The following is a 26,384-nucleotide window of genomic DNA, read 5'->3' as shown; positions in this document are numbered from 1 at the left end:
TTTGGGAGAGTGGGAAGCTCCAATGGGGGGGGGGGGAATCAGACCGGTTTTTTTAACACATTTGAACGGTCTAGTTTTTGTATGTACAAAAACCCGACCAAAAGTCCGTAAAGAACAAAATAGACCTCCCATTTGAAAACTAGTCTTTCAGTCCGGTTTTTCGGTTTAAACTTAATTTAAACTTAATTTAACTAATTATTAACAACGACATCAATCTTTGTTAAAATTTCATTCACTCAGTAGTGTATCGAAATAAATATGAGAACAAAAACAATGGATTTCAATAAAAATAATATCTATAAACAAATATAACAAGCGTGGATAAACAACATCAACAACTACATCCTTGGATCATAAACAAAACTACATTCCGGCCGCTTTCAGTTAGTTATAGTGTTATAACTATATAAACAAATATAACAACCCTGTGATAATGCAACATCAACGCTATATGTGTATCCAAACAGAGGCCAAAGGGAATTTGGTAAAGAATGTTAGTCTGTCCAAAAGGAATAGCCTAATCTCACTTTTTGTGGCCGTTAAGTATTCCCGCTTGAATCTTGATAATCAAACTTCTCTCTCTCTTTCTTACTGACCTACAGAAAATAACAATAGAGCTCCAAGTGACGAGAGTGGATTCGAGCTTGACCAAAGATAATTAAAACCCTAATTATGCAGAGCACAGGAGTTCTAACTTTCTCAACAATCCCTTCTCTTCCCAGTAATCTTCATCCAGGTAATACCAAAACTTATACTATTAAAAGGATTCGTAATAGAAGACATTCTTCAATTTCATCATTTTCTCTCTCTACATCTTCTTCTTCTTCTACTTCTACTACTACAACTACTAGTAACCCTAGTACTAGTAATATCTGTGAAGATCAAAAACCTAGGAAATTTAGTTATAGCAGAGCTTCTCCATCAACAAGATGGCCTCATCTGAAACTCAAAGATGATGTACAGATATTACCTGAAAACCCTCAGTCTATTGTTTCACCTCCTTTGCCCCAAGACTTTGTTATAGATACTGATGTTATAGAGAAAAACTCACAAACCCTAACCCTAGATTCATCAGAGATGAACAATGATGAAGGACTTGAAGTTTTGGGTAGACCTAGTAAAACTAGGGCTAAGAAAATGACCAAATTAGCTCTTAAGAGGGCTAAAGATTGGAGACAAAGGGTTCAATATTTTACCGATAAGATACTTCGATTGAAACCGGATGAGTTTGTTGCTGATGTCTTGGATGACAGGGCTGTTCAAATGACTCCAACTGATTTTTGTTTTGTTGTGAAATGGGTTGGTCAAACGAGTTGGAATCGGGCTTTGGAGATTTACGAGTGGTTGAATCTTCGCCATTGGTATTCCCCTAATGCTAGGATGCTAGCTACTATCTTGGCAGTTCTTGGTAAGGCAAATCAAGAGAGTTTAGCTGTAGAGATTTTTTCCAGGGCAGAACCTGGAGTTGGGGATACTGTTCAAGTTTATAATTCAATGATGGGTGTTTACTCGCGAAAAGGGCAGTTCTTGAAGGTCCAAGAACTGCTCAATTTGATGAAGGAGCGAGGTTGTGAGCCAGACCTTGTTAGTTTCAATACTTTGATCAATGCCCGGGCAAAATCAGGTTCTATGTCAGCTGGGTTGGCAATCAAACTCCTCAATGAAGTTAAAAAATCAGGTCTAAGACCAGATATAATCACTTATAACACTCTAATTAGCTCTTGTTCTCGTGGGTCCAATTTGGATGAGGCAGTGCAAGTTTACAATGATCTGCAAGCATCGAACTGTCAACCTGATCTTTGGACTTATAATGCTATGATCTCAGTTTTTGGACGTTGTGAAATGGCAAGAGAGGCAGAACGACTTTTTAAGGAACTTGGGTCGAAAGGATTTTTTGCAGATGCTGTTACTTACAACTCTCTGCTCTATGCATTTGCCAGGGAGGGGAATGTAGAAAAGGTGAGAGAGATTTGTGAGGAGATGGTTGGAGCTGGATTTGCTAAGGATGAGATGACATTTAATACCATCATTCACATGCATGGGAAGTTCGGAGAGCATGATTTGGCATTGAAGACATACATGGATATGAAATCTTCAGGATGCAACCCTGATGCGGTTACTTATACTGTTTTGATTGATTCACTTGGGAAAGCAAATAGGATTTCGGAAGCCGCAAATGTTATGTCAGAGATGTTAAATACTGGAGTGAAACCCACTTTGCGAACTTTCAGTGCTTTAATTTGTGGATATGCGAAGGCTGGGATGAGGGTAGAGGCTGAAGAGACCTTCAATTGTATGCTGAGATCTGGAATTAAACCAGACCTTCTCGCGTACTCCGTCATGTTGGATATATTTTTTAGGTTTAGTGAGATAAAGAAGGGTATGGAGCTGTATGAGAAGATGGTGCGTGATGGTTCTAAGCCTGATCAAGGGCTCTACGAGGTCATGATCCGAGCTCTAGCAAAGGAGAAGAAAGAAAACTATGTTGAGAGACTGGTTAAGGATATGGAAGAGGTATGTGGAATGAGCCCGCAGATTATTTCATCTCTTCTAATTAAAGGGGAATGTCACGAGTATGCTACTAAAATGTTGACATTGGCTGTTAGTCGAGGTTATGAACCAGATCATGAAACTTTGTTGTCTGTTCTTACTTCATCTAGTTCATCAGGCAGGCAAGAGGATGCCCATGCTTTGCTTGATGCTCTAAGGGGGTGTGCTCCCAGATTCGATCATCTGATAACTGAAGCTTTGATCCTAATGTTTTGCAAGGATCATCAATTAGATGCTGCAATGGAGGAATACAATAAAATGAGAAGATTTGGTTCGTTCAATGGGGGTTGTTCTGTCTATGAGTCTCTAATACAAGGCTGTGTTCAGACTGAATTGTTTGAACAGGCGTCTCAGATATACAGTGACATGAAATTCTATGGTGTGAAACCTTCTCAGAATCTTTACCAGAGTCTAGTTCATACATACTGTAAATTAGGCTTCCCTGAAACTGCTCATTATTTGATTGATCAGGCTGAATACCTGGGTGTCATACGCGGTGACTTTTCTGTGTATGTTGAATTAATTGAAGCATATGGAGATTCAAAGCTATGTCACAAGGCAGAAAGCGTAGTGGGAAAACTCAGATTGAACTATCCTATAGTCGATAGGAAACTATGGAATGCTTTAATAAATGCTTACGCTTCCAATGGTCGTTACGAACAGGCACGTGCAGTTTTTAACACGATGATGAGAGATGGTCCTTCTCCTACTGTTGATTCTGTCAACGGCCTAATGCAAGCTTTGATTGTTGATGGGCGGTTGGATGAGCTTTATGTGGTTATTGAAGAGTTGCAAGATATGGGTTTTAAGATAAGTAAAAGTTCGATTCTTCTGATGCTTGATGCTTTTGCAAGAGCAAGAAACATATTTGAGGTTAAAAAGATATACAGTGGCATGAAAGCAGCTGGATATCTACCAACCATGCATCTTTATAGGAGTATGATAGGATTACTTTGCCGAGGAAAACGAGTGAGGGATGTCGAGGCCATGATCATGGAGATGGAAGAAGCTGGATTTAAGCCTGACCTTTCAGTCTTTAACTCTCTTCTTAAAATGTACACGGGGATAGGGGACTTCAACAAGACAAGTACTGTATACCAGTCTATTAAAGAAGCAGGATTTAAACCAGACGAGGATACTTATAACACCTTAATATTGATGTACTCTAGAGATCTCAGACCAGAAGAAGGATTATCTCTGTTGCAGAATATGGAAAAAGAAGGATTAACTCCTAAATTGGACACCTACAAAAGCCTGATCTCAGCATGTGGCAAGCAGCAACTATTGGAGCAAGCAGAAAATCTCTTCGATGAGATGCGATTGAAAGGCTTCAAATTGGACCGCTCGGTGTATCATACCATGATGAAGATGTATAGAGATGCTGCCTATCATGTAAAAGCTGAAAATCTACTAATACTGATGAAACAGGATGGCGTGGAACCTACTATTGCCACAATGCACTTGCTTATGGTCTCATATAGCAGTGCAGGACAACCTAAGGAGGCTGAAAATGTGCTTAATAATTTGAAAAATTTGCATTTAAATCTGACTACATTACCTTATAGCTCTGTTATTGATGCATATTTCAAGAAAGGGGACCATAAATCAGGTATTCAAACGTTTCTTCAGATGAAGAAGGATGGTCTTGAGCCAGACCATAGAATCTGGACATGCTTTATTAGAGCAGCAAGTTTGTCTCAGCGTTTGGATGGAGCCATGGTCCTCCTAAATGTACTTTGTGATAGTGGATTTGATCTTCCACACAGGTAGCCATTAGTATAACGGAACTAGTTATCAAAATCTCCAAGAAATAATGCTGTCATCCTTTTTCATTTGTATATATATTCTCAGATGAGATTATACTTTTGCAGATTGTTGACAGGGAAAGAGGAATCATTGGTTGTTGAGGTAGATAATCTACTTGAGCAATTAGGGCCTTTGGAAGATAATGCTGCATTTAATTTTGTGAATGCTTTGGAAGATCTACTGTGGGCATTTGAACGCCGTGCCACTGCCTCATGGGTTTTACAGCTAGCAATCAAAAAAAGTGTTTATCACCCTGATATTTTCAGGTAGCCTTCTTCAACTTAAGTAATTGAGCTCTTCTTCAGTTTATATATATTATGGGTTTGAAGTCTGCAGTAAGTATTTTAATCATTTCAACCTGAATATGAGCTGTGAAAGAATTTAGACTTCCTTAAGAATTAACAATTCTGCGGATCAGATTTAATTTTGTTCTCGTAGTGATTAGTTATGACCTCACTCCTTCAAAACCCAAATGACTCAGAGTTACTGTTGGGAACCTTCAAAAACATATGTTAGTAATAGGAGACAAAACATGAAAATTCATATTGGTTCCACGATCAAGAGACTTTTTGCTGATTGTAAGTTTTCTCCTGTATTACTGTACTGACACATCTTTGTTTAATAATTAATAAGAGTTAAGTTACCTGTTGATGTTAGGTTTCTCTCAAGGTTTCGTATCATGATAATCAGATCCATGTACAGATATTCTATGAAATTTCTTCTGTTACTAGCATATGACTCAGTTCATAATCTCGTTGTCTCAAACCTATGACTGGAAGTCATGATTGACAACCTTTTCTTTTTGAAGAAATTATTGACAATCTTCATAACTAGTGTGAAAGATAATTGCAAATTATGTATGGATTCCACAACTATGAAACCTTCTGTTGACGGTTGATTTTATAAGTAACTTGGAGTTCGATGATTCCTAAACAAGAAACAAGAGTGGAGTTTTAAAAAAAAAATGGGGTCTGGCCAAGTTACAGAGTTAAACTCCTTTCAGGAAATGAATGAAAGAGCTAGTAACCCTCCACGAAACTATTTCCATCTAAGACCGATATTTTGGACGGAGAAGTTGCCGATAAACCATCAACATCCAAGAACCAGTACTTTTCCACATGAATGTTATTATGAATAGAGATAAACAATTCAGTATGGTCATATTTGCTTGCGCAAACTGCAACACTGTTGGTGCAATGATCAACTAACGTACCTCCTGATCCTTTAAGCAGGGTATCTGAAAAAGACTGGGGAGCTGATTTTAGAAAGCTGTCCCCGGGTGCTGCTCTGGTTGGTCTTACATTGTGGCTCGATCACATGCAGGCAACTTATCTTTCTCTTCTTCTCTTTTATATTTCTTAAGTTTATCTATTTGGCACTCTAGTACTACCTTTCATGAATCTGTGGCTTGGATTGATTCCCTTTCTCGTATGTTTTTGTGTTGCGTATATGAAGTTGAATACTTGAATCCTAGTAACTGGGTAAACTTGTGGACCTCTGGTAACCTGGTAACGACTTTCCTGCCTTATTTCCTGTCCTAGTATAAAATACTAAAATTTGACTCTACTATGTCATGTGCGTTAGGGATGTGTTCTCTGTTGGCAGCTTAAGCCAATGCTGAAGAGCTACAGCTGTCATAGTCTTTTTGAAACTGAAACTATAATATATATAAATATACATAAAATATCTAAAACCATTCAACTGTCTCAACTCCCGAGCTATCGGACCAAAAACTCGGGTTCCTTTTGGATTTCCGGCTTGATCAATGACAATTACAGCATTGTCCGGTGACTAGAAATTTGTAAACCGACATTAATCAACTGGGAAAAAGTGGATCTAATTCAGTATTGCCATAGTTTGTAGGTAGGCCAAGTTGTGATTTGTTCATGTTAAAATCTATTTCAATTCCCATTGGTGCTGAAACTAATCTTTGTGATGCTCTGAATGTGACTTCCGGATTCTCACTTCAATTATTCAAGTTTGAAACTTCTATTTAATTAGTGCTTTTATTATTGTCACAGGATGCATCGTTACAGGGTTCCCCTGAATCCTCGAAATCGGTTGTTCTGATAACAGGTACAGCGGAGTACAACATGGTTTCCCTAAACAATACACTGAAGGCATACCTTTGGGAGATGGGGTCCCCATTCCTTCCATGTAAAACACGAAGTGGGCTCCTTATAGCAAAAGGCCATTCGCTTAGGATGTGGTTGAAAGACTCTCCATTTTGCTTGGATCTTGAGTTGAAAGATGCCCCTTCTCTGCCCGAGTATAATACAATGCAGCTAAATGAAGGATATTTCATGAGAAGTGGCCTTGTTCCTGTACTCAAGGAAATAAATGAGCGATTGGGAAATGTGAGGCCAAAGAAGTTTGCGAGGTTGGCTTTATTGTCAGATGAGAGAAGAGAAAAAGCTATTCAAGCAGATATAGATGGGAGGATGGAGAAGCTGGAAAAGATGAAGGAAAAGGGCGTCCTTATGAAATCAAGTAAGAAATCCGTGAGAAAATTTGTCAGAAGAGAACAACCAAACCCTGGTAATATCAGAAAGAAACAAAAGGCTCTGAAATAAATTACCGCATCAGAAGAAGAGATCTACTAGCGTATATGAAGCCCAATATGACATTTCTTCACTCACTCGTTGGAGCAAGTCACTCTCTTCAGTTGTCTATCAGATGAGCATTCCAATCGGTTGGGCTTTGTTTTACTTAATTTCCTAGTGTTTGCTAAAGTAATGGTCAGTGCTGGAGTTCGGAACACCACGATGTGTGGGTTTATGAAGAATTGCTGCTTTGATGACGCTCTCGACCTTTTTCTTCGAGTTCTGCAGTTGGACAAGCTCACTCTTGACATTGTCATCTTTCATTCTGCGCTAACTGTGGTTTCCCAGTCGAGGCTGAGTTTGGAGTTCGCGATCAGATGTCCGAAAGAGATCTTGTTTCTTGGAATTCAATGATTCTTTGCTTTGGTGCAGAATGGGTTGGATGATGAAGAATTGACATTAGTATTTTGAACGTACAAGGAAGGGAACCTTGATTGTTTCTATTACCCACAACTGATTTCTCGCTGCAGCATCAAATCTTCAGATGTGAGATAAAATTAGAAGGTCAAAGTTATCCGACAAATATCTATACATATGCTGAACTGGTTTGATATATAGTTCAACTAGAAACAAATTAGGATGAAAGGAATCACCTATATAAAGGGGTGGTCGAACCATATAAGGGATGAATTTTTGTGAATGTGTTTATGTTTAAACAACTTCGAGATATTTAGAGTATCAATTCAACGTTCATATTCGTATACGTTCTGGGCTGAAGAAAATTCTGATTACTACTTATTTGTTTTATCACTAACCTTAATCAATTTATTATCTTATGATATGTTATGCTTCAAACTCTATTATACATCCGGAGTCTTGATTTTCTTGCTATTAGTCGCCTTTTGTAAATGATGCAGGAAACATCTCTCCGTAGGTTGTAATGACATTCATTTCATGAGCCATAATGAACTAAATTCGGTGATATACAACTTGTCTCTTATCTTGATATTATCTGTTGAAAGTGTCTCAAATATGGGTCCATATCTAACCCGGTTTGCACCTGAACGAAATGTTTAGCCCGACCCATTTTGGCTTATGTTTGTCCTAGTCTTATTAGGGCGGTTATCTATGTAAAAGATGCGGTGGGATTAGGTTTTCAGTGAGCTATATAAAGATGCGGTGGGATTAGGTTTTCAGTGAGCTATATAAACTGAAACGCTAGAGATAACTTTGCAACTTGTTTGAAATCATTGTGTCATTGTTTGCCGTGGAGTAGGTCACATCGACTAAACTACGTAAATATCTTGTGTTCTGTGCGATTGTTTACTTTCTTTATTAATTTTCTTGGTTGTTTGTTCTTCGTTCGAACATCATCAATGCTGGAGAAACAATTTCAAATTTTCTTATGTACTTGTATTTGTTGTGTGGGTTATACATATTTATTTTGACATCAAGAGAAGCTTCCAACAGAGTTTGGAGCCCATCTGAAACAGTCACAGGTTGGATTTCAAGAAGTCAGACCCCATTCTCTTCTCAGGTCCTAAATGATCTCCAAATGATTGTAGCTGGTGAAATCTCACTTTCATAGGCAATGAATCATTGCAGTTTAACCAACTTTTACCAATTTTGCACATGGGGTTGGGATCCATATTTTACTTTCTACTAGGCCACATCCAAACTAAACTCCATTAAAGCAAGAAAGACCATGTGAAGTGTGGCAGAATCAAGGCTGCCTAATTCACATTTTATCTTTTCATCATCCTATCCATAATACACTCAAAAAGGAAAAGCAATAAACAACAACTGAGTGGAAGAAATCCAAAGAAGATGAGAAACCCCCATACTTTATTCCCAACATTATGAATTGGATCAGTAGACAGTATTTGTGGGCCTACAACTACAAATCTTGGAGTCCAACAAGTGACCACATATGAAGAAACTCCAAAGAAGATAAAAAAAAATATATAATTTCTTCTTACGGTTAGATTAGGAACCAATTCGAAACTCAAGACATAAACCATTGTGGTAACTTGAATCCTTCAGTTGAGACGTGCCATTTCGACATTATGTGCGGAATCTGATGGAGCTAAAAATTAGACCGTTCAACTTTCTTGGAAGTGTCCAGAAAGTTCCCCACTTGATTTTCTTGCATATCAACACATGTACGTAGTGATTTATGTGCGAAACTGGATTACTCGTCCCGAGTTTTACTTAGTATTCATTAGCCCATAGGGAACGTATCACAAAAATGAAAAGAAATTTTGGTTAAATAAACAAACGGGTCACAGTACAATCATAACTCTTTCTCATAGACTTGAATTGTGAAGCAGGATTTAGGGAATGTTCTTGTGACGTAATCTACTTAAACAACATGTGGTCCAAAACTAACCACATGAAAAAAGGATAAGGTTTGGTGATTTTTATGGTAAAATTCTTCAATTCTTCCATATTTGAGAAAGCAAAAAAAAAAATAGCAACAAGAAAAGGTGATTTTCATCAAAAAAAAAACAAGAAAAGGTGTTTCTCTTTTTTTTTTTTTTCATAAGAACAAACAGCTTTTAAATAAAGAAAGATGTTTGTCCCACTAACATCTCAAGTGACTTTTGGACACTACTAGATTACAAGTAGATCTATCACCCTCAGTTTTCTATTCAACGGTCGATGATCGACTTTTGTCTGTTAGAATATCACTTCATAGCTTCAATAAGTACCACTCTATGTGGCCCATTCGTTCCAACATTTCTAGGTTAATTTAAACCAACATCTAGTGGATGTTTAGTTACCCAATTCTGTATCATGATTTGACCACGGTCAACATCATTGACTAATTAACGTCCCCTTATTAATGAAATTGTCTTAGTAGTCAATGACTTTTAGTATTATGTAGGCAAAACTTGTAAATTGTGTCTGAATCAGAAGGTGGAAACTAACTTGGTAACAACTCCAGTCTAAAATTGCTGACAAACGTCTGTAAACTTGACATTAGCTGGTAAAATGGAATTTTGGTGAGCATTGAGGTGGAAAATGAGGTTAAGATGGTTTGGTGGTGTTAGGCTATCAAAGCACATTATTGAAGTCAGTGTCAAAGAAAAGCAACTACTTGAAGAAGCATAAGTTGCCCAACTAGTGGTCCTTAATTTGCGTGTAGTAGCATCCCATGTGTAACTATGATAATATCTATATTATGCCTCCTACAAGTAACATAAAGTTATTATATTGCACCACTTCACGTCTTCACTACATTCTCGATTCTTCTGGTATTATGTGTTTATAAGCTTGATAGATGAGACTACTAGACTTCCTAAATTGTCATATCCAATTCGTTCATTTTTTATATTTAAAACTTCTCTCGAAGGGGTGGGAGTTTATATCATCTCATCCTTAGTTGACGGAATTGTGATTTGCTCACAATGTTTGAATTTTGCAAGTGGCTGGAGTTTTGTTGGTGTAAAACTCCAATTCCACTTTTTTTGTTTTTTTTCAAAATGAATCTACATGCTCATTCTTGAAGGATCAAAAAAAGTCTTGTCGCTTTAAGCATCTTTTTCGTTTTAGTCAATGGAGGTCCATGGCGTTTGATGATGACGATGAAAGGGTGAAGGGGGAAGGCGATATCTTTCTTTAAGCATATTAGTTTCTCCTTTTTGCTTTATCTGTTTTTTCTATACTCCACATCAATTAATATAAATCTTCACTAAGAGTGAAGTGTTAACAATAGAGAAGAGTCTTCGGAAAAAAAAATGGAAGGGGTAAAAGAAAATCCTAAACATTTTGCCCCAACATGCAGTTTCCACTTGGTTAGGAATCTCTATAAAAGCTACTCAATAATCTCAATTAAGTGCATTATTTAGGAGTAAGACTTTAGTCCCACATTGAAAAAGAAAGGGTTCTCATTTGACATGGACTACTCATTACACCACACATATTTCATTTATATGTGCAGGTATACTCACTTTGAGTCCCAATATGATCCACTTGAGCTTACTCAAACTTAACTCTAAAGTTCTAATGGACCATCCTTTCTCAGTGCCTCAAATTCACTGCAGTGATGATTACAACACTGCATCAATTAATGTAACAATAATGAACTTCCTTACTAGTGGTTTAGACTTAGTTTTTGTGATGGGCGATTGTTGGTGATTGTGGTGGTGGTGGCCGTAGGGTTAGTGGTGGGGTTTTGAGGTGAAAAAGACCCAAACATAATCTAGACAGAGAAACCCCCTACTTATAAATACTAAATAGCTTCAATGTATAACTAAAATACTCCTACAAACAATGGCGGAGCCAGGATATAAAGTTACCCCGGACTAGCCTAAAAGTACTTAGAGAGAAAATATTTCATTTCTAAACCTAGAAGTAATATTTACAAAACAATTTTTGGTTCGAATGTGTAAAATTTCGTTAATAGTTCAAAGTTCAAACATAAAGAACTTAAGAAGAATTGACCTTAAAATTTTACAATGTATGTGATCATTGGTAATTTGAGGACAAAGAATTATCTGAAACTTAACTTGGATGAACCTATAAAAGGGGGTAAAACTTGACTCTAGCACAAAAAGATGGTAAAAAAAAAGAGTTAGGTTGGAGCATTACTTGGGACATAAGGAAAAATATATATAAATAAAGGCCAGTCCAGAATTATTTAAGAAAAAGAAATTAAAATTGAAAATGAGGGACTAGAGGTTTGAACTAGTGAGCCATTGTGTGATAGAGCATGGCCACAACCACCTAGCTACCTTCACTGTTATTTTAAGTCTTTCCTTTTATCCAATTTATATCTCCCTGACTACAGCCAGGGGTCAAGAGTTTGTCCGTTATAGGGTCTGGATTACAAATTAACAGTTGACTAGAGACGGTCGTTAACAACCGTTAGTCTGTGACCCAAATTTTAATGTGGGAATTTTACGTTTTCCCTACCACTAAATATCTCAGAAGTAAATTGTAATGCCAAAATAAAAGCATAATGACCAATCAAACAAAACTGCAATGTATTTAAAAAATGTAAGTGTTTATCGAATTCAATATGTCGGTCATAGAGGAAACATGCTTTATTCTGCCACTTAATTTGTGTCCTCAAATCGTTGCGTCTTTCAGATGCAAAAATTGTTGTACCAGTGCCTCGAAATATGAGATTATTTTCCCTACAATTTTTAATGGTACTCGTCTTTCTTATCATGGAACTCTTCATACTTTCCAAAATATTTTTCACAAATATCACATGGACTTTATTTTCTTCCTGATCGTTTGATACAGTTGCCCTCTTTGAATCTCATCGGACGAGTTCTTACGACTATTTCCTTGATATATTGAAGGGGCGTATGCTAAGCAGTTGATCAATTTGGAGTATCTTATGCTAACACAACTTATCGTTTACCACCGGTAGGTAGTTGGTGTCCATGACTCTCTACTGGTGGGTTCTTCGGTCAGGGTTCGTGTCTTTCGCAGCGCTAACGATCCATGTGTGACAAATTCTCAAATCTGATAAGTTCTTCGTCAAAATGTGTACACCCTTGAAACCGAAACATCTGTCACCAATTTTCCTTAAGACGCCTATGTTCCAATGATTAAAAGGTAAAGTTAGCGTTAGGGTCAATGAAAATGTACTGACATTAGCATCTGGATCACAAACTAACGATCGTCAACGATCACCTTTAGTCAACTGGGCCAACGGTTAGTCTGTGAATTCTTGACCCAAATGCTAATGGCGGTACTTATCTTTGACCCTAACGCTAAATATCCCTTCTAAATATCCAACTCTATAAACTTTATTTACTCTGGAAGCACCGGGTACCTTTGTCGATCGGTTAGTGGTGTTTGTCTTGTTCGTCGATAATTTTTTTGTTTAAAAATCAATTAAAAACTTCCAGTTTCTTCTTTAAAGTTTTAAATTTCTTCTTTAAATTTTGTTATAAGAAAAGAAATGATCAGAATGTTCTTTCCCTAAAAGAATGCAATTATTCACAAGAGAAACTTGTTTCTGGAAATCAATGAAGCTCGTCTAAACCATCTCATCCAATTTGAGGGAAAAATAAAGGGACATGAATACTTTTAAGTGCATAAATCATCAAACACGTTATGAATGTTTTTGAGTATCCGGGAAGATATCATTGAAACTGATGATCCCAAAATTTGTCCTTTTGGTATCATTCAGGATGAGAGACTGTTTTGTTGAATCTCATACTTGCTTCTCACGAGCTAGGGGCGAAACCTGCAAAGAACTTGGGAACCTCTACGACACTAAAGACAGTTAGAGTATTTTTTCAGTTAAACTATTGAGTATTGAGTGATCCGGATTTAGGAATTGGACCTTTGATTGATGGAATATGCTTTCGATACCATTGTTGTGATTGTTAGTGTTGTGCTTTCTTCGAGGGGAGTTCACTATATCTTATAAGCTTGTTTGACCGACTGCATCGAGCATCTGATAAGGCGGTTGAGATCCACCGTCTTGTATTGAAACTACTATTTCGTAGTCTTGACATATTAAGATTCTTCCTTGGGATTATCCTGTATATTTGATTTAGGCAACTTTTCTTATTCAAGGATACTCGATATTTAGATAGATCAAGTTTCTGATCGTGTTCATTTTATGTGGAAAGTTTCCTCCCAGCGAAACGGTTGTATCTTTAGTTTAGTAAATACTTAAGATCCTCATCGACTGAGATCTTTGATAGGATTCGGGATTAAGTCGGCAAAGCATTTGGCACGCTTCTATCCCCTCATGTTTCGGGATTAAGGTATCAGCCTCGTTTATGTAGACCCTCGTTGTCTTTTCTATATTCATGGGTAGGTCTGGTTGTATTTGAGTCGGAGCAGGGTTTAGGCGCCTAGTACACTCGTACCGACCATCCAGTTCTGGACTTGAGTGGTAGAGTTCATTCAGATTCAACCTCCCCAGTGACTTGATACGAGTTGAACTGGCGATCTTTTGGTCTGTTATTGGCTTATTGATTGTAGTCAACTGATGACCATTTTTTAGACCATCTATAACATCTCATCCAAAAAAAAGTTTAGGGTGCTGTGGGCCAATTCGGTGAGCTTTGCCCAAACCCGGACTTACTGTTGAGCCATACCAAGAAATCAGGTCCAACCAGAACTAGAATATATAACCCGAATGAACTAGCCTCGCTACATGCCAGGCCGAACGCCCTTAAAATGCGCTGACCGGGCATACAGTCTCGATACAAACTTAAAAGACGATGACACATTAGCCGTGGAGTCATATGTGGTGTAGAGTTGCGGTACCAATAGATTATTGTCAAGCAGAACCGTTGGCGTTGGGTGAGGACTGAGTAGGTAGAGAGCGATAGAAAGGCGGAGATGAGAGAGAAAGGCGAGAGATTTCCCGCTTCGTAAAAGAAATAAGATCGCAACCGAACTCTCAATTTTTCACTATCCAAAAACAAACAAACAAAGCAGTCTCTCTGTAATATATATAATAAACACTCGATACTCTCTAACATCACAAACCTAGAGAGAGAAAGAAAAGAGAGTTAGGCGTCTCACTCAAATCTGTTTTGTTAACCTAGAAGAACCCTATAAATAAAACTTTAAAATGATTTCATGAATTCAGTTAGGTATTTCTATGATCTGTTTTTTCAGTATTCGTCGTCATTAAAGATACAGTTTTCTCATTGATCTGAACTTCAAACAACTTCTTCAGAGTCTTTTCCGTGGGAACTTCTACTTGTTTAGAGAGAAGAAAGAAGTAATCGAGGAACTAATAAGATTCAGATTCATCAGTGTTTGATGAGATTTGAGCTTTTTGAAGAAACCGTTAACTTTTCTGAGTTTTTGGTTTACTTGATTTTTCTTGGAATCAGTGAGATTTAACTAGAAATCCACCGATTTTTGTTTGTTAAAAGGATTGATTCATTCTTTCGAACTATTTCTGGTTACAGTTTCGAAGAGATTCGAGTGGATTTGGACGCATTGTTTTGAAAAAACCGTAAAATTTTCTATCATTTCTTCTGTTTGTGGTTGTCTTCTACTGTATATAAGACGGAAGAGAAGTTTAAAGCTTTGGATGAGTAGTTTTACTGTTCTATCGATGATCTTTTAATGGCAGCTATGGATGACCGTGGTGGATCATTTGTCGCAGTTAGAAGGATTTCTCAAGATCATTCACATTCAGGTTTGTGTCTCTAGATTATTATATGTCTTTGAAGTTTCAATTAGTATATGGTAATAACTTACTTTGAACTCTTTCCCTACTTAATTTTGTATCATTTAGGTCTTGATTTCTTTCTGCTTGTTAGTAATTGAAAATGGTGAATGGATTTAATCTTCCCGCTTAATTGGTTCTTGATTTGATTGAGTCACTCACAATACGGAGAAACAACTCCATCATAGTTTCTAGTTTGATGCTATATCTTCTGGTTTCGAGATTATATTAAGTAACTCACTCAAAGTCATTTTGGTTCCTAAATTGTAACTGCACATTTTGGTGAATGATAAGGTTCATAATGTCTTTAATTCTAATATGAATGCATTCTCCAACTGCTGTTACTATAAGTCCAGATCTGCTGTTTGTAGAATTATATATCGGAACTTATTCGATTTGGTTGGTGGAACTGAAGCTTTAGTCCTTTTCATTGTCATGTTCCAATTTGATGATAACCCTTAGTTATCTAACATTTTAGCCATCGGATATTTTAAGAGTTTTCAAAAGACTATTGTGTTGATGATGTCCAAATAGCTAGCAATTAGGCTGAAGATTGATTGAGTCATTGCTGCTTAAGTTTGTTTGGGAAATTCTAAAAACAAGTTTTTTTCTTAGGTTCAAAGGTTTTTGTTTCCTTATCAGGTAGATAACTGTATATGTTAACTTGATGACATTGACACTGTTATTCAATTGTCGGTAGTTTTGTATTCTTATAACTGAGACTGTGACAGGATCAGGGGCATGGATAGGGAAGAGTCTTTCATGTGTTTGTGTTCAGGGAAGAGAGAATGATTCCCGCTTTTCAATTGATTTATCCCCGTCCGAGGTAAATACTCTTTTTTTATAAGCTAATTTGGTTATTTATGCTAAGAGCTTGAGGTAAATTCTTTCTACTAGATGCTTTAGATGCTAAGAATATTTATGGGTAGTTAAATATGCAACCAATATGCTTTACCGTTACAACAGACATGCAAAAACAGATGAGCCCGTTTTGTATCTCTCTCCACAAGTTGCCCCAAATTATTCAGGAGACAGGAAGGAATTCCTTCAATTAGCAATATGTAATATCCTCTTTCTTTACGTATCACCGGAACAAGATTCTTTTTATCTGTCATGAAGTGTGGCATCGAAATTCTCTTCCAACTGGAAAAATGAATTCTCGTTGTCTTTTTTGTCAGAGCCAGTTTGAATATAATTTCACTTTCAAATAAAAGTTAAACTCAAAAGTGAGATCCCAGCTTAGATGTTTGGCCTTTTGGGACATTTGGAGTACACATACTGGTTATGTTATATGTGTCAGCTGTATAATTATTAATCTGGAGAGTATTACATTTTGTTGCTATGTAAACTTCCTGGGTAACCTTGTGGACTTCCTATATTAGTAGTAATCCTAGTTATCAGAAAAAGATCTTAAAAGCTTACCTGAGGATGTATATCGTTGATAGGGACTGCTCTATGACTATACTAAAGTGGCTCTTAACAAACAATTGTTCTGTTAAATATTAAGTTGTATGAAATTTTTACTTGGTTTTTGACATAAATATGATCTTCTCCACCAATTTGTTAAAATGTTCTACTATTGTTTTGGTTCAAGCATCAATTTGCTAGTTGATCTTTGAACTCATGGCTGCAATGGAGATCTGATCTTAGTGTAATTAAACACCGGTATGCCGATATTCAGTTAGATGGATTCCGTAACTCTGCTTCACACTACCAAGTTTAAGACAATTTCCCAACTGTTCTACTTTGACTTACACTTCACCGGATAATTTGCCTAAACATGTCAACTTTTTGCCATTTAATCTCACTCGCCCATATCCAATGGAAGAGTTCTTAAATCATTAGCTTTTCGCTTTGGAAGGGTTACAAGCTGGCAAAGAGCAATAAAAGAAGTGTTTCTCTGTTATTTGTCACTAGAGAAGCATACCTCCTTGCTGCATCGGTGCTTTGTGGAAGAATGAGCGAGATAAGTTTCGATTAGTGATAGTGTGAAAGGAGGTCCTTATCCTCTCTTGCAATTCCTACTTAAAGGAAGGAATGTACTGTATCACCACTAAAATGTCGATTGGAATTTGGAGCAATTAGATCGAAAGACCTTTTCATGAAAGAAAGAAGGGAACCTGCTGACAGGAATCAATTACCAGTCAAGGAGGAAAAGACGATATATAGATGCAAGCTTTTGCCTTTTTCAGGATTGGAAGTTCTGGCTTTTTAATTGACCAAAACTGCATAATTACTTAATTAGAACAAAAAGAATTTATTAAACCACCAAAAACCCAATCATTAAGAAAATAACCAGTTATATCTTCACATGAGTTTGTTCTGTTGCAGGATTCCATTTCAAAAGCTCTTAATCTGTTCATTAGTATGAGGAGGTTTGATGGTGCACTATGAGTGTAATTTACTTAGTCTTGACATTCCCACTGCCAACTTTCCACCCTTTATATCGTGAGACAGTATTCTAGCAGTTCGACCCTGATTATAAGTTATACGACCATGGAAAAACTTGCTGCTGTATGTTTATTTTGTATTTTCTTATTGCTAGTTATCTTCTGCTGTTGTTGAATTATCTAGTCACTACTAGCTTTAATGTGGTAACCTTTTTTTCTCCTTCCGTACTCTTTTTAGGAAGAAGGCTTGCTGAAGCTACAAAGACGCATTGAGGTTCCCTATGATAGTTCAAATCCAGATCACCAGGTACCACATAGTTAGGAATCATGTTGACCTTTATCTTTTTCTGGTAATCCTGTTATCTCTATATCTTCTGCTATTGGTGTATCATCATCTAGAATGAATTTTTTAACTTCTCGTTCCAGAATATACCTCTACGATCAGCTGGGGTTTGGTTTAAATTGAAAAAGTGTCAATAGAAAATTAGAAATAAAGAAACTATATGTTGAAAGTGGAGATTATTATTTTCATAGAACTCTGTTGTCTGTTCTGTATCTTACTGAACCAGTGCTAGGTTTTGGAATATGTGGTTCTGAACGAAGGCAGTGGTTTACTACATCTGTTACCACTCACTATGGTTGAATCATTGTAGGAAGCGCTAAGGACATTATGGAATGCTTCCTTTCCTGGAGAAGAACTTCGTGATTTAGTATCTGAGCAGTGGAAGGAAATGGGTTGGCAAGGAAAAGATCCAGCCACAGATTTCAGGTGGATTAGTTGTTTTTCCTTTGTCATAAGTGTGCCTTCCTATGCTAGCTCATAGTTGCTTTTATGCTCAAGTCTTCTTCTTTTTACTTGGTAGGGGTGGCGGTTTCATATCACTAGAGAACTTACTGTTCTTTGCAGTAACTTTTCCAGTATGTTCTCTCTCTCTCTCTGGAATTTGTCTTTTCGTGTGCGAGGCACTTAATTCCACAGAACTGTTAGCCACACTGACCTCTTTAGTGTCGGAGATTATTTCGTCCTTACTAAGAATCAGTAAAACTTTTTAATGCAGAAATCTTTCAAAGACCTTCTCCTGAAGCAGGAAGGTAACCGGTCAATGTGGGAGTACCCTTTCGCTGTTGCTGGTGTGAACATCACGTTCATGCTCATTCAAATGCTTGACCTTGAAGCAGGTATATTGTCACTCCACTGCCACTTACATGCCTAGATATGATACTTCTGAAACATCTATGGTACTTCTGAAACAAAAACTTGTATTGCAAATATATAATACAAAATTGCTAGATACTTTAATATAGGCTCTTGCCTCGCTATAAAATCCCATCACCTTAAAAAAAGAGCAGAACTGAATATTAGTTTATAGCAACCATGCTGGTTAAATGGCATAGCTTGTCACGAAAAGATCCGGTTAAGGTGCACAACTTTATGTTATAAGTATAATTTTGTATTGAATAAACCACAAAGTCCAACTAAGATTTGATTCTCAGTCAGGTTCTCCGGAACGGAAGTATCTTTTTAAATGGTCTGAGCTTGATATCTATGTATAGTGGTGCTCCTTTAATACTCTTCTTCTTCTGATGATTACTGAAACTTGAATTTGCTATTTGGATCGTGAATACTCGTTCTCATTCTATAGGACTACTGCGAGATTTTTATATGTACAAAACATCATTTTAGGTCCATAAGATACGACTCTGGACTAGATTAATATCATCTTAGTACACAATATAGTAATGGTTGATCAAAGAAGTAAAACTAGCAAAAACGAAGTACTTCATAACTAAGAGACATTTTAAATGTGTGTATACATATATATGCGACTATGTGACTATGTCCTAGTTTGGGACTCTTTAGGTTCTTGTACCTATAACTTGTAACAGGTATCATAGTAGCTCAAATTACTAGATACCTTATGTTGAGAGGACCTTGAATATGGATCGATGTCTAACCCAGTTGGCGACCCAAAAAAAACATCTTAATTTTGGCTCAACCGGTTCACTTATGTTTGTCCTTGTCTTATAAGGGGTTGTTATTAATGTAAAGGGTGAATCCTAAACTCGGTAATAGGGAGAGGGTTAAGAGGCGGCTGAGTGCTAGGGTTTTAGTTAACTACAAATACTGGAAACCTTGAGATATCTTTGTAATCTTGGTCTTCTCTCATAGTGGAAATCATCGTGCCATTGTTCGCCGTGGAGTAGGTCTCACCAACCGAACTACATAAATCTCTTTTGTTTGTGTGATTGTTTACTTCCATTATCGTTTTTCTTGGTTAACTTGTTCTTAGTCATAACACCTTAAGTATATGTCTGGATAACCGTATATAAGTGTCTGGTATACCCGTCAGTTTTAATATCACATAGCTTCATATAATTTCATGATCCACTGAAATTTTCTATTCAAAACGTATATTCTAACGACAGTTAACTTGAAAAAATTATGAATACAATGAGAACTTACTACTTTTCGTCAGTCAAATAACAATTCGTTGTCAGTATACTAAGTAGCATTCTGATTCTTATATGCAGTTAAACCTCGCACATCAACCGGAGGAGTGTTCTTAAAGTTACTTGCAGGTAATTTTCGAACAAAGTACTTCTATCATTAGAATCATAAACAAAGTCTCTCTCTGTCCTCCATTAGTTTGCTAATTGTTTGGGTTTCTTATAACAGAAAATGAATCAGCATTCGATATACTATACTGCATAACCTTCAAATTGATGGATCAACAATGGCTAGCCATGAACGCATCGTACATGGACTTCAATGTACGTCTAATATTTTCCTCTAAGAAATGTCATCATCTTCTATGATTATTGTACTTCTCACTATGCTATCTTTTTATTCATTTATAATTCTTTTTGTGTTATTACTCTTTAGACGGTGATGAAATCTACACAACATGAGCTAGAAAAGCAACTACTACTACTTGAAGACATAACATGTATCGAGGATATGCCATACTTCAGTCTCCTCCAATAATGTAACATCTGATATCAAGCAAATCACTCGTAAACCCAAGTACGTATTGTTTTCTTTTTTTTGTATCTTTTGGTTTTCTGCGTTTCTGTTATGGTGTTTTGGGACTTGGTATGAACAAGGACTTAATATGATGAGGCAATTAACTTCTCTACTTCTGATTATGAGAAGTTTTCGGTTGGATTGTGTTTGTGTATGCTTTTTACTGTGTTTAGTGATTCAGTGATGCAAATGTAAATACATTAGAGTTTAAGCATGAAATTCACCTGAGGACTTGTTGCTAGGAAATGGTATCAAGAATTTGAGTCTTAATATTTCATTACTTTTGTTCCGGCTCTATTCACTAATGGTGTGTTTGGATGGCGGAATCATGAATCCGCGGATTCATGAGTCCTTGGGATTCATGATTCCGCGGACTCATGAATCCAAGTAATATTTTTTGGCTTGTTTGGCAACTAAGAATCCTATGATTTATTATTATTTGACTATTTTTAAACGTCTTTAGAAAAAATATGATTTTTGAAAAAAATAATGATTTTGAAAAAATAATAATGATTTTGTAGAAGGAAATATTTTTTTGTTGATTTTAAGTTTGAAATTTAGGTTCATTAATCCAAAATCCTAGCAAATCCTAGGGGGTAGGGTGGGATTTTGGTCCAATACAAATTTTGGAATTAGGAATCCTTAGGATTCAAGAGTCCTAGGATTCTTGGTAGCCAAACACACCAAGGATTCATGATTCCTACCAAATCCCACTTTTGATAGGAATCCTACTTAGGAATCCTGCAACCAAACACACCATAAAGTAAATTGTTCTGAAGAAACTTGTTAACTTTATGATAGTGTGAAGTCTTGGGTAAATGAGCCCGAGAACTTTTTTTCCCGAAATTGTAACAAGTTTACAACAAATCACATGTTTGTGAATGCTGGTTGTCGTGTCAATTGAATGACTTTTTAGTTGAAGCCCAAGCATTGACTCTACGAACATTCTAATCTCAGCATTCACATGGTTTTGTTGTGTCGATAAAATTCAACCAAGTTTATGGTGGATTTCTTGCTTTCTCCTTTAGCAAACTTGGATTGGCTAAAAAAATTCACAAATATTTGCAGCAAATTGATAGGTAGGGCTTGGAATACAGTTTCTGAGTTTTGAGTTTCTTTCTTTTCTTCTTTTTTATCTAATAATATTCCTGGCATAGGACTCTGAACAAGTTAAGAGTTCAAGTTGCTTGCTAGTTTCCAACTTTTGTGACCAAGTGTCCAGATTTAGCCCATCTCCAGTGGGGCACTCAAACTTCAAAACTTAGAGTGTCACTTAAGATTGTAGTTCATCTTCAATAGAACACTTCATTAGACAATATGATTATGCGGACGCATTTATTATAGACTATCAAGAGAGACACCCCAAATTAAATTTGAGTTTTTGTGTCACTTGGTCAAATTTCAAATATTAAACTAATAGAAAAGATAACTTAACAATTTTTTCTCTATTAAATTTAAGAATAACTTGCGTATCAAATAGAGTTATTTCATAAAAGATAATCTTTATTGACACGAGAAAAGTAAAACTTTTAAGTTTTTCTTGAGTGTCCTATTAAAAATGTTCTTAGGTTTTCTTTAGGTTGTTGGACATCCAGTTTCAAGTTTTTATCTATGCGAGTGTTGTCACCGTTTGTTCTCCTCCACCACAATAATACAAGCAAGGGGCAGCTTAAATTCCTCGACCAAAATCATGCCGCTCTCTCAGGAATCAACCCTCCCAAATAAAAACTTAATTTTGTATTTGACTTAACCGCACCTACAATCAGATAATAACTTTCCATTATATAGTTTTGAAAGGTTAGGAGTTGGGGAAGGTACTAACTTCAACTGACTATATGGTAAATCTAAAATGGCCGACTTTGAAGATGACATTAACTCGAAAGGCTACCGTTTTGGGGAAAGCAGAAAAGTTTGCGAGGAAGACGGTGGAAAACCAAAAAAACTCAAACCAAACGCACCTTATAAGTCGCCGGCCGGATGTCCGGCCGGCGACGACTTCATCATCTTCTATCACTCCCTTCTCTCTCTCTCTCTCTCTCTCTCTCTCTCTCTCTCTCTCTCTCTCTCTCTCTCTCTCTCTCTCTCTCTCTCTCTCTTTTTCTCTCTGTCTCCGGCAAAGCGGAGGAGCCCCTTCGCCGGAACTCGTCTGGTTTCTTCAAACAAACCAAACTCGTCTGGTCTGCAAACCAAACTCGTCTGGTCTGCAAACCAGATGGGATCTGGTTTGAAGAACAAACCAAAGCTCCCGCGAAGGGGCTCCTCCCCTTCGCCGAAGATGGAGAGGAGAAAAAAAAGATGTAGTCGGAGATGGTGGAAGTCGTCGGAGATGGTGGTGGTAGGTGAAAGGAAGAAGTTGAAAAGTATAAGAATTTGATTGTTTGGGGAAACAAAAAGTTCTAATTTTTTGTTTTGTTTCCGCCCAAAACTTTACACTGTTTCCGCCCAAAACTTTACACCCTGGAAAATTTCTTTATTTCCCCCTAACACCAACCAACTCCAAACCACGCATGCCCTAGTACTTCAGCTCAGACAGACCCAAACTGACAGAGTGTTCCAGGGAAGAACGGGAGAAAGGAAGAGGCAAACCATCACTTACATTTATATGAAGTGTCTGTAAACAACAAAAATTGCTAATTTTGTATGGGTTAATTTTCTAAGGAGATGTGCCCCTTAGAAAAGTTGCAGTCTGTAGAGGAGAGAGCCTTTGTAGGAGAGAGGAGATACAAAAGTTGCAGTCTGGAAAGATGTCTGATCAACTCTGGCTGCTGAAGACTATTTTGCTTTTACACTTCTCTAAAAATCTTGTAACTTTTGACTAAGAAAACAATGTGGTTGCGAGCTGCAGCTAAGGTCTGAAGACTAAAGACTGTAGAATTGAAGTCTCTAATACACCCGTAAGATAACTATGAATTTCATCAATTTTTTTTTTGTCAAGGAAATTTCATCAATTCAACTACGAAAGAAATATCAAACACAAAGTTAACCACAAAATGCTAAACCATTAATCCCTGTTTGAACTACTAATACAAGCAAGGTAACAGTAGATTTTAAGACACTCATAAGGCAGACAAAACACACCAAGTCCACTATGGAAAAAAAGATGGAAAACTGAAAAGACTAAAAATTTATTCGTAGATCCAAGAGTGAAGGCTGCTCTGCCAGTTCACGGTACCATCAGGGAACCACAATGCAATCTCCTTCCTTGCACTCTCAACTGCATCACTACCGTGAATGATGTTCCTGCAAATAAGATCACAGAGTATTAGTATGATAGAGAGAATATCAATTCGTTGATTCCAATAGTTGCACAAGTCATGGGTCGGGTATATCCTCGAATATGGCTAATACATATGAAATGAAGAAGATGAAAGGCAATATGGCCAATACAACCACAATATATCTGAGATAATAATATAATATATTGCAGAGACAAGTCAGATCAAAATTGGTTTCTTTCAGATTCATCATAAGGGGGATATCACATTATCATCTAATTATGTTTATATCCTATAACAGATTTTGAATTTGAGTCTAATTAGTTTCAAAATTAAGGCTAATTCCATCTTCTATAAGTAGCTCTTTTGTTTTATCAAAGTTTGCTTCCTATCATGTATGTAATTAACCTAATAAAAATAAATTTCTACTTAACACAGATCACATCAACCAGATTATGAAAAAGTACAAATAAACAATAAAGCAGAAGTCAATAGATCACCTGCCAATTTCGACAGCGAAATCACCACGGATGGTACCAGGAGCAGACTCAGCTGGGTTGGTGGCACCGATGATCTTCCTGCCGGTGGCAACGACGTTCTTACCTTCCCAAACCATGGCAACAACTGGCCCAGAGATGATGTATTCAACTAGTCCACCGAAGAAAGGTTTTGAAGAAAGATCTTCATAATGCTTCTCAGCGAAAGCACGTTCAACACTGATAAACTTCAACCCTAATTCCCCAAATCAAAAACCCAGTATTAATTCAGCGATTTAGGTATAATAATTAAAGAAACAACATTTATAAGAAGATCAAAAATAGATTGTTAGTTAGTTAGATTAGTATACCTTTCAAGGAGAAACCCTTCTTCTCAAATCTGCTGATGATTTCACCAACCTATATAACATAGTACCAGATCAGTGATTGAATTAGCTTAAATCGAAGTTTAAAGAGTGAAAGTGATGTTTAGAGAGAAGAAAACGAACCAGTCCTCTTTGGACACCATCAGGCTTGATCATGATAAAGGTCTGCTCCATTTTTCACTAGTTGAATTTGCTTCACTCTGTTGAAACCCTAGATTTGCTCGTGTGTTTTGACAATGAACAAGAGGGAGGCTTTTATAGATGATAAGACAAACCCTAACCCTATTTTGAGGATTAGAGATAATATACTTCGCGGTTGTTAAATCTGATGTCCATCTCTATTGTTAGATATAGTTAGGACCGTTCGATTAGTGCCCTAAGTAGGTGTATAATATTTAATCTAGTCCGTTCATCAATTTATGTAATTGAACCTACGGCAATGATTGTGTAGGGTTCCTCACCACTTGTAAGGGATGAGATGTTTAGACAATAGGAATCATCTTTAATTCCAAAGTATATTCACTTAATAAGACTTGATGGAGTTCATACGTCCACCACCATTTAGTGTGGGGTACGACATCCCTCTTAAGTCCATGAAGTCTTGAGATCAAGTTTCCATAAGAGTAGTCGGACTTTAAGCTTTATGTTGTCGGGCTATAGGCCTCCCAAAAAAAAGGATATCAACGCCTTGTAAGGACTAATGTAGATCGTAAAATATCCATTTTTAAAATTTAGAATGTCATGTAAAGTGCTCGACTCACCTATTTCAATATTTTAAATTTAAAAATAAAACAAAACAAAAAAAAGTGATAAACCCAAAATAATGTTATAACCTATCTTCTTTGTTAAAAGTGAACTTCATTTCATCCTCTTTTGTATTGGTTGTTTCAGCAAATCAAAAACTTCATATGAATGTGTAATGGTAGATTTAGCAAGAGGGGTTGAATAGAGATAAATCAGTTCGAAAGCTAAATTATAGTAGAGATCGTCGTTTTCACAAAATATAAAAAATATTTAAAATATAAAAATTTGGATAATTTTTTTCTCAAACTCCCACTACCACAGTACCACTTCTCCTCTTCACACCGGTAGGGGGCGGGGGTGGACTGCCACCGTCGACGACACTTGAAAAAAAAAAAATCTTCTCCTTTCCACCAACCACCACCATCATCTCTCTCTGTCTCCTCCTTCCTCTCTCTCTTTCTCTTTTATTCCCATTCTTTATATCCTTTTCCTTTTACATCTCTTTCGTCTTCCCTTCCTCTACCTCTTTGTCCTCTTATCTCTCTTCCATCTTGTCTTCCTCTCCTCTTTTATCTATCTCTCTATATCTTTATATATATATATATATATATATATATATATATATATATATATAGATAGAGACAGAGAGAGAGAGAGGATGAGATAGGAAAATGATAGTGGTGGTATGTGGTGATAGGAGGATGAAGAACGTATGAATTTTTCAGAAGGTCGCAGGTAAAGGAAGTCTGTTGGTGACTCTTAGTTGCTTGAAGAGAATAACTAGGAAGTCGGGGGGAAGCAAAAAAATAAATCACCTAAAATATTTTAAAGCCCACATTCTTTTCTCCAAAAACGTCGACCTCCAGTGGGAGGTAACTATGGAAATTAAAATAGAGAGATCATGGCGGCTATAAGAGCATCTATAGTGGAACACTTAATCTTAGAAACTCTGTGCGCCACACAAGATTTTTGCATTTTTTCCTTAAAAACTTTCTCCATAACAAAATTCAATTTGAATCTGAGAGGATGTGACTGCAGTTAAATAGAGATACCTCGAAATGACACTCTATTTCTAAAATGTCTCT

The 26,384-nt window shown here is 36.8% G+C and overlaps 3 protein-coding genes across 4 annotated transcripts; 2 read left to right on the top strand and 1 right to left on the bottom strand.

The window, feature by feature from the left end:
* Positions 1-432: 432 nt before the first annotated feature.
* EMB1270 (Pentatricopeptide repeat (PPR) superfamily protein) lies at positions 433-7,885 on the top strand. The gene is made up of 4 exons (XM_086641151.1): positions 433-4,316; positions 4,422-4,622; positions 5,589-5,679; positions 6,378-7,885. Exons 1-4 carry the CDS (start codon positions 673-675, stop codon positions 6,927-6,929), a joined length of 4,488 nt encoding a protein of 1,495 aa, XP_086497277.1. The 5' UTR covers positions 433-672; the 3' UTR covers positions 6,930-7,885.
* A 6,268-nt stretch (positions 7,886-14,153) lies between these two features.
* Positions 14,154-20,748, top strand: LOC147536834 (uncharacterized). Of its 2 annotated transcripts, none has more exons than XM_086638737.1 (9): positions 14,154-15,033; positions 15,801-15,889; positions 17,692-17,760; positions 18,107-18,222; positions 18,317-18,371; positions 18,512-18,632; positions 19,986-20,033; positions 20,131-20,225; positions 20,338-20,748. In XM_086638737.1, the coding sequence occupies exons 1-9, from the start codon at positions 14,961-14,963 to the stop codon at positions 20,437-20,439; spliced, it is 768 nt and encodes a 255-aa protein (XP_086494863.1). In that variant the 5' UTR covers positions 14,154-14,960; the 3' UTR covers positions 20,440-20,748. The 2 variants fall into 2 exon arrangements, with proteins under 2 accessions (XP_086494863.1, XP_086494862.1); XM_086638736.1 differs by having other exon boundaries at positions 14,176-15,033; positions 15,795-15,889.
* A 2,709-nt stretch (positions 20,749-23,457) lies between these two features.
* NDPK1 (nucleoside diphosphate kinase) lies at positions 23,458-24,782 on the bottom strand. Its single transcript, XM_086638738.1, has 4 exons — positions 24,679-24,782; positions 24,541-24,589; positions 24,194-24,425; positions 23,458-23,718 (listed from the first exon to the last, which is right to left on the bottom strand). The coding sequence occupies exons 1-4, from the start codon at positions 24,727-24,729 to the stop codon at positions 23,604-23,606; spliced, it is 447 nt and encodes a 148-aa protein (XP_086494864.1). The 5' UTR covers positions 24,730-24,782; the 3' UTR covers positions 23,458-23,603.
* Positions 24,783-26,384: the final 1,602 nt, after the last annotated feature.

This window comes from Eschscholzia californica, unplaced genomic scaffold, assembly GCF_041429995.1.
Source record: "Eschscholzia californica isolate CP2 unplaced genomic scaffold, dmEscCali1.0.p SCAF_5, whole genome shotgun sequence".
NCBI lineage: Eukaryota > Viridiplantae > Streptophyta > Magnoliopsida > Ranunculales > Papaveraceae > Eschscholzia > Eschscholzia californica.
The sequence above is the reverse complement of the archived record's forward strand: the minus strand, read 5'-3'. Positions and strand labels throughout refer to the sequence as shown.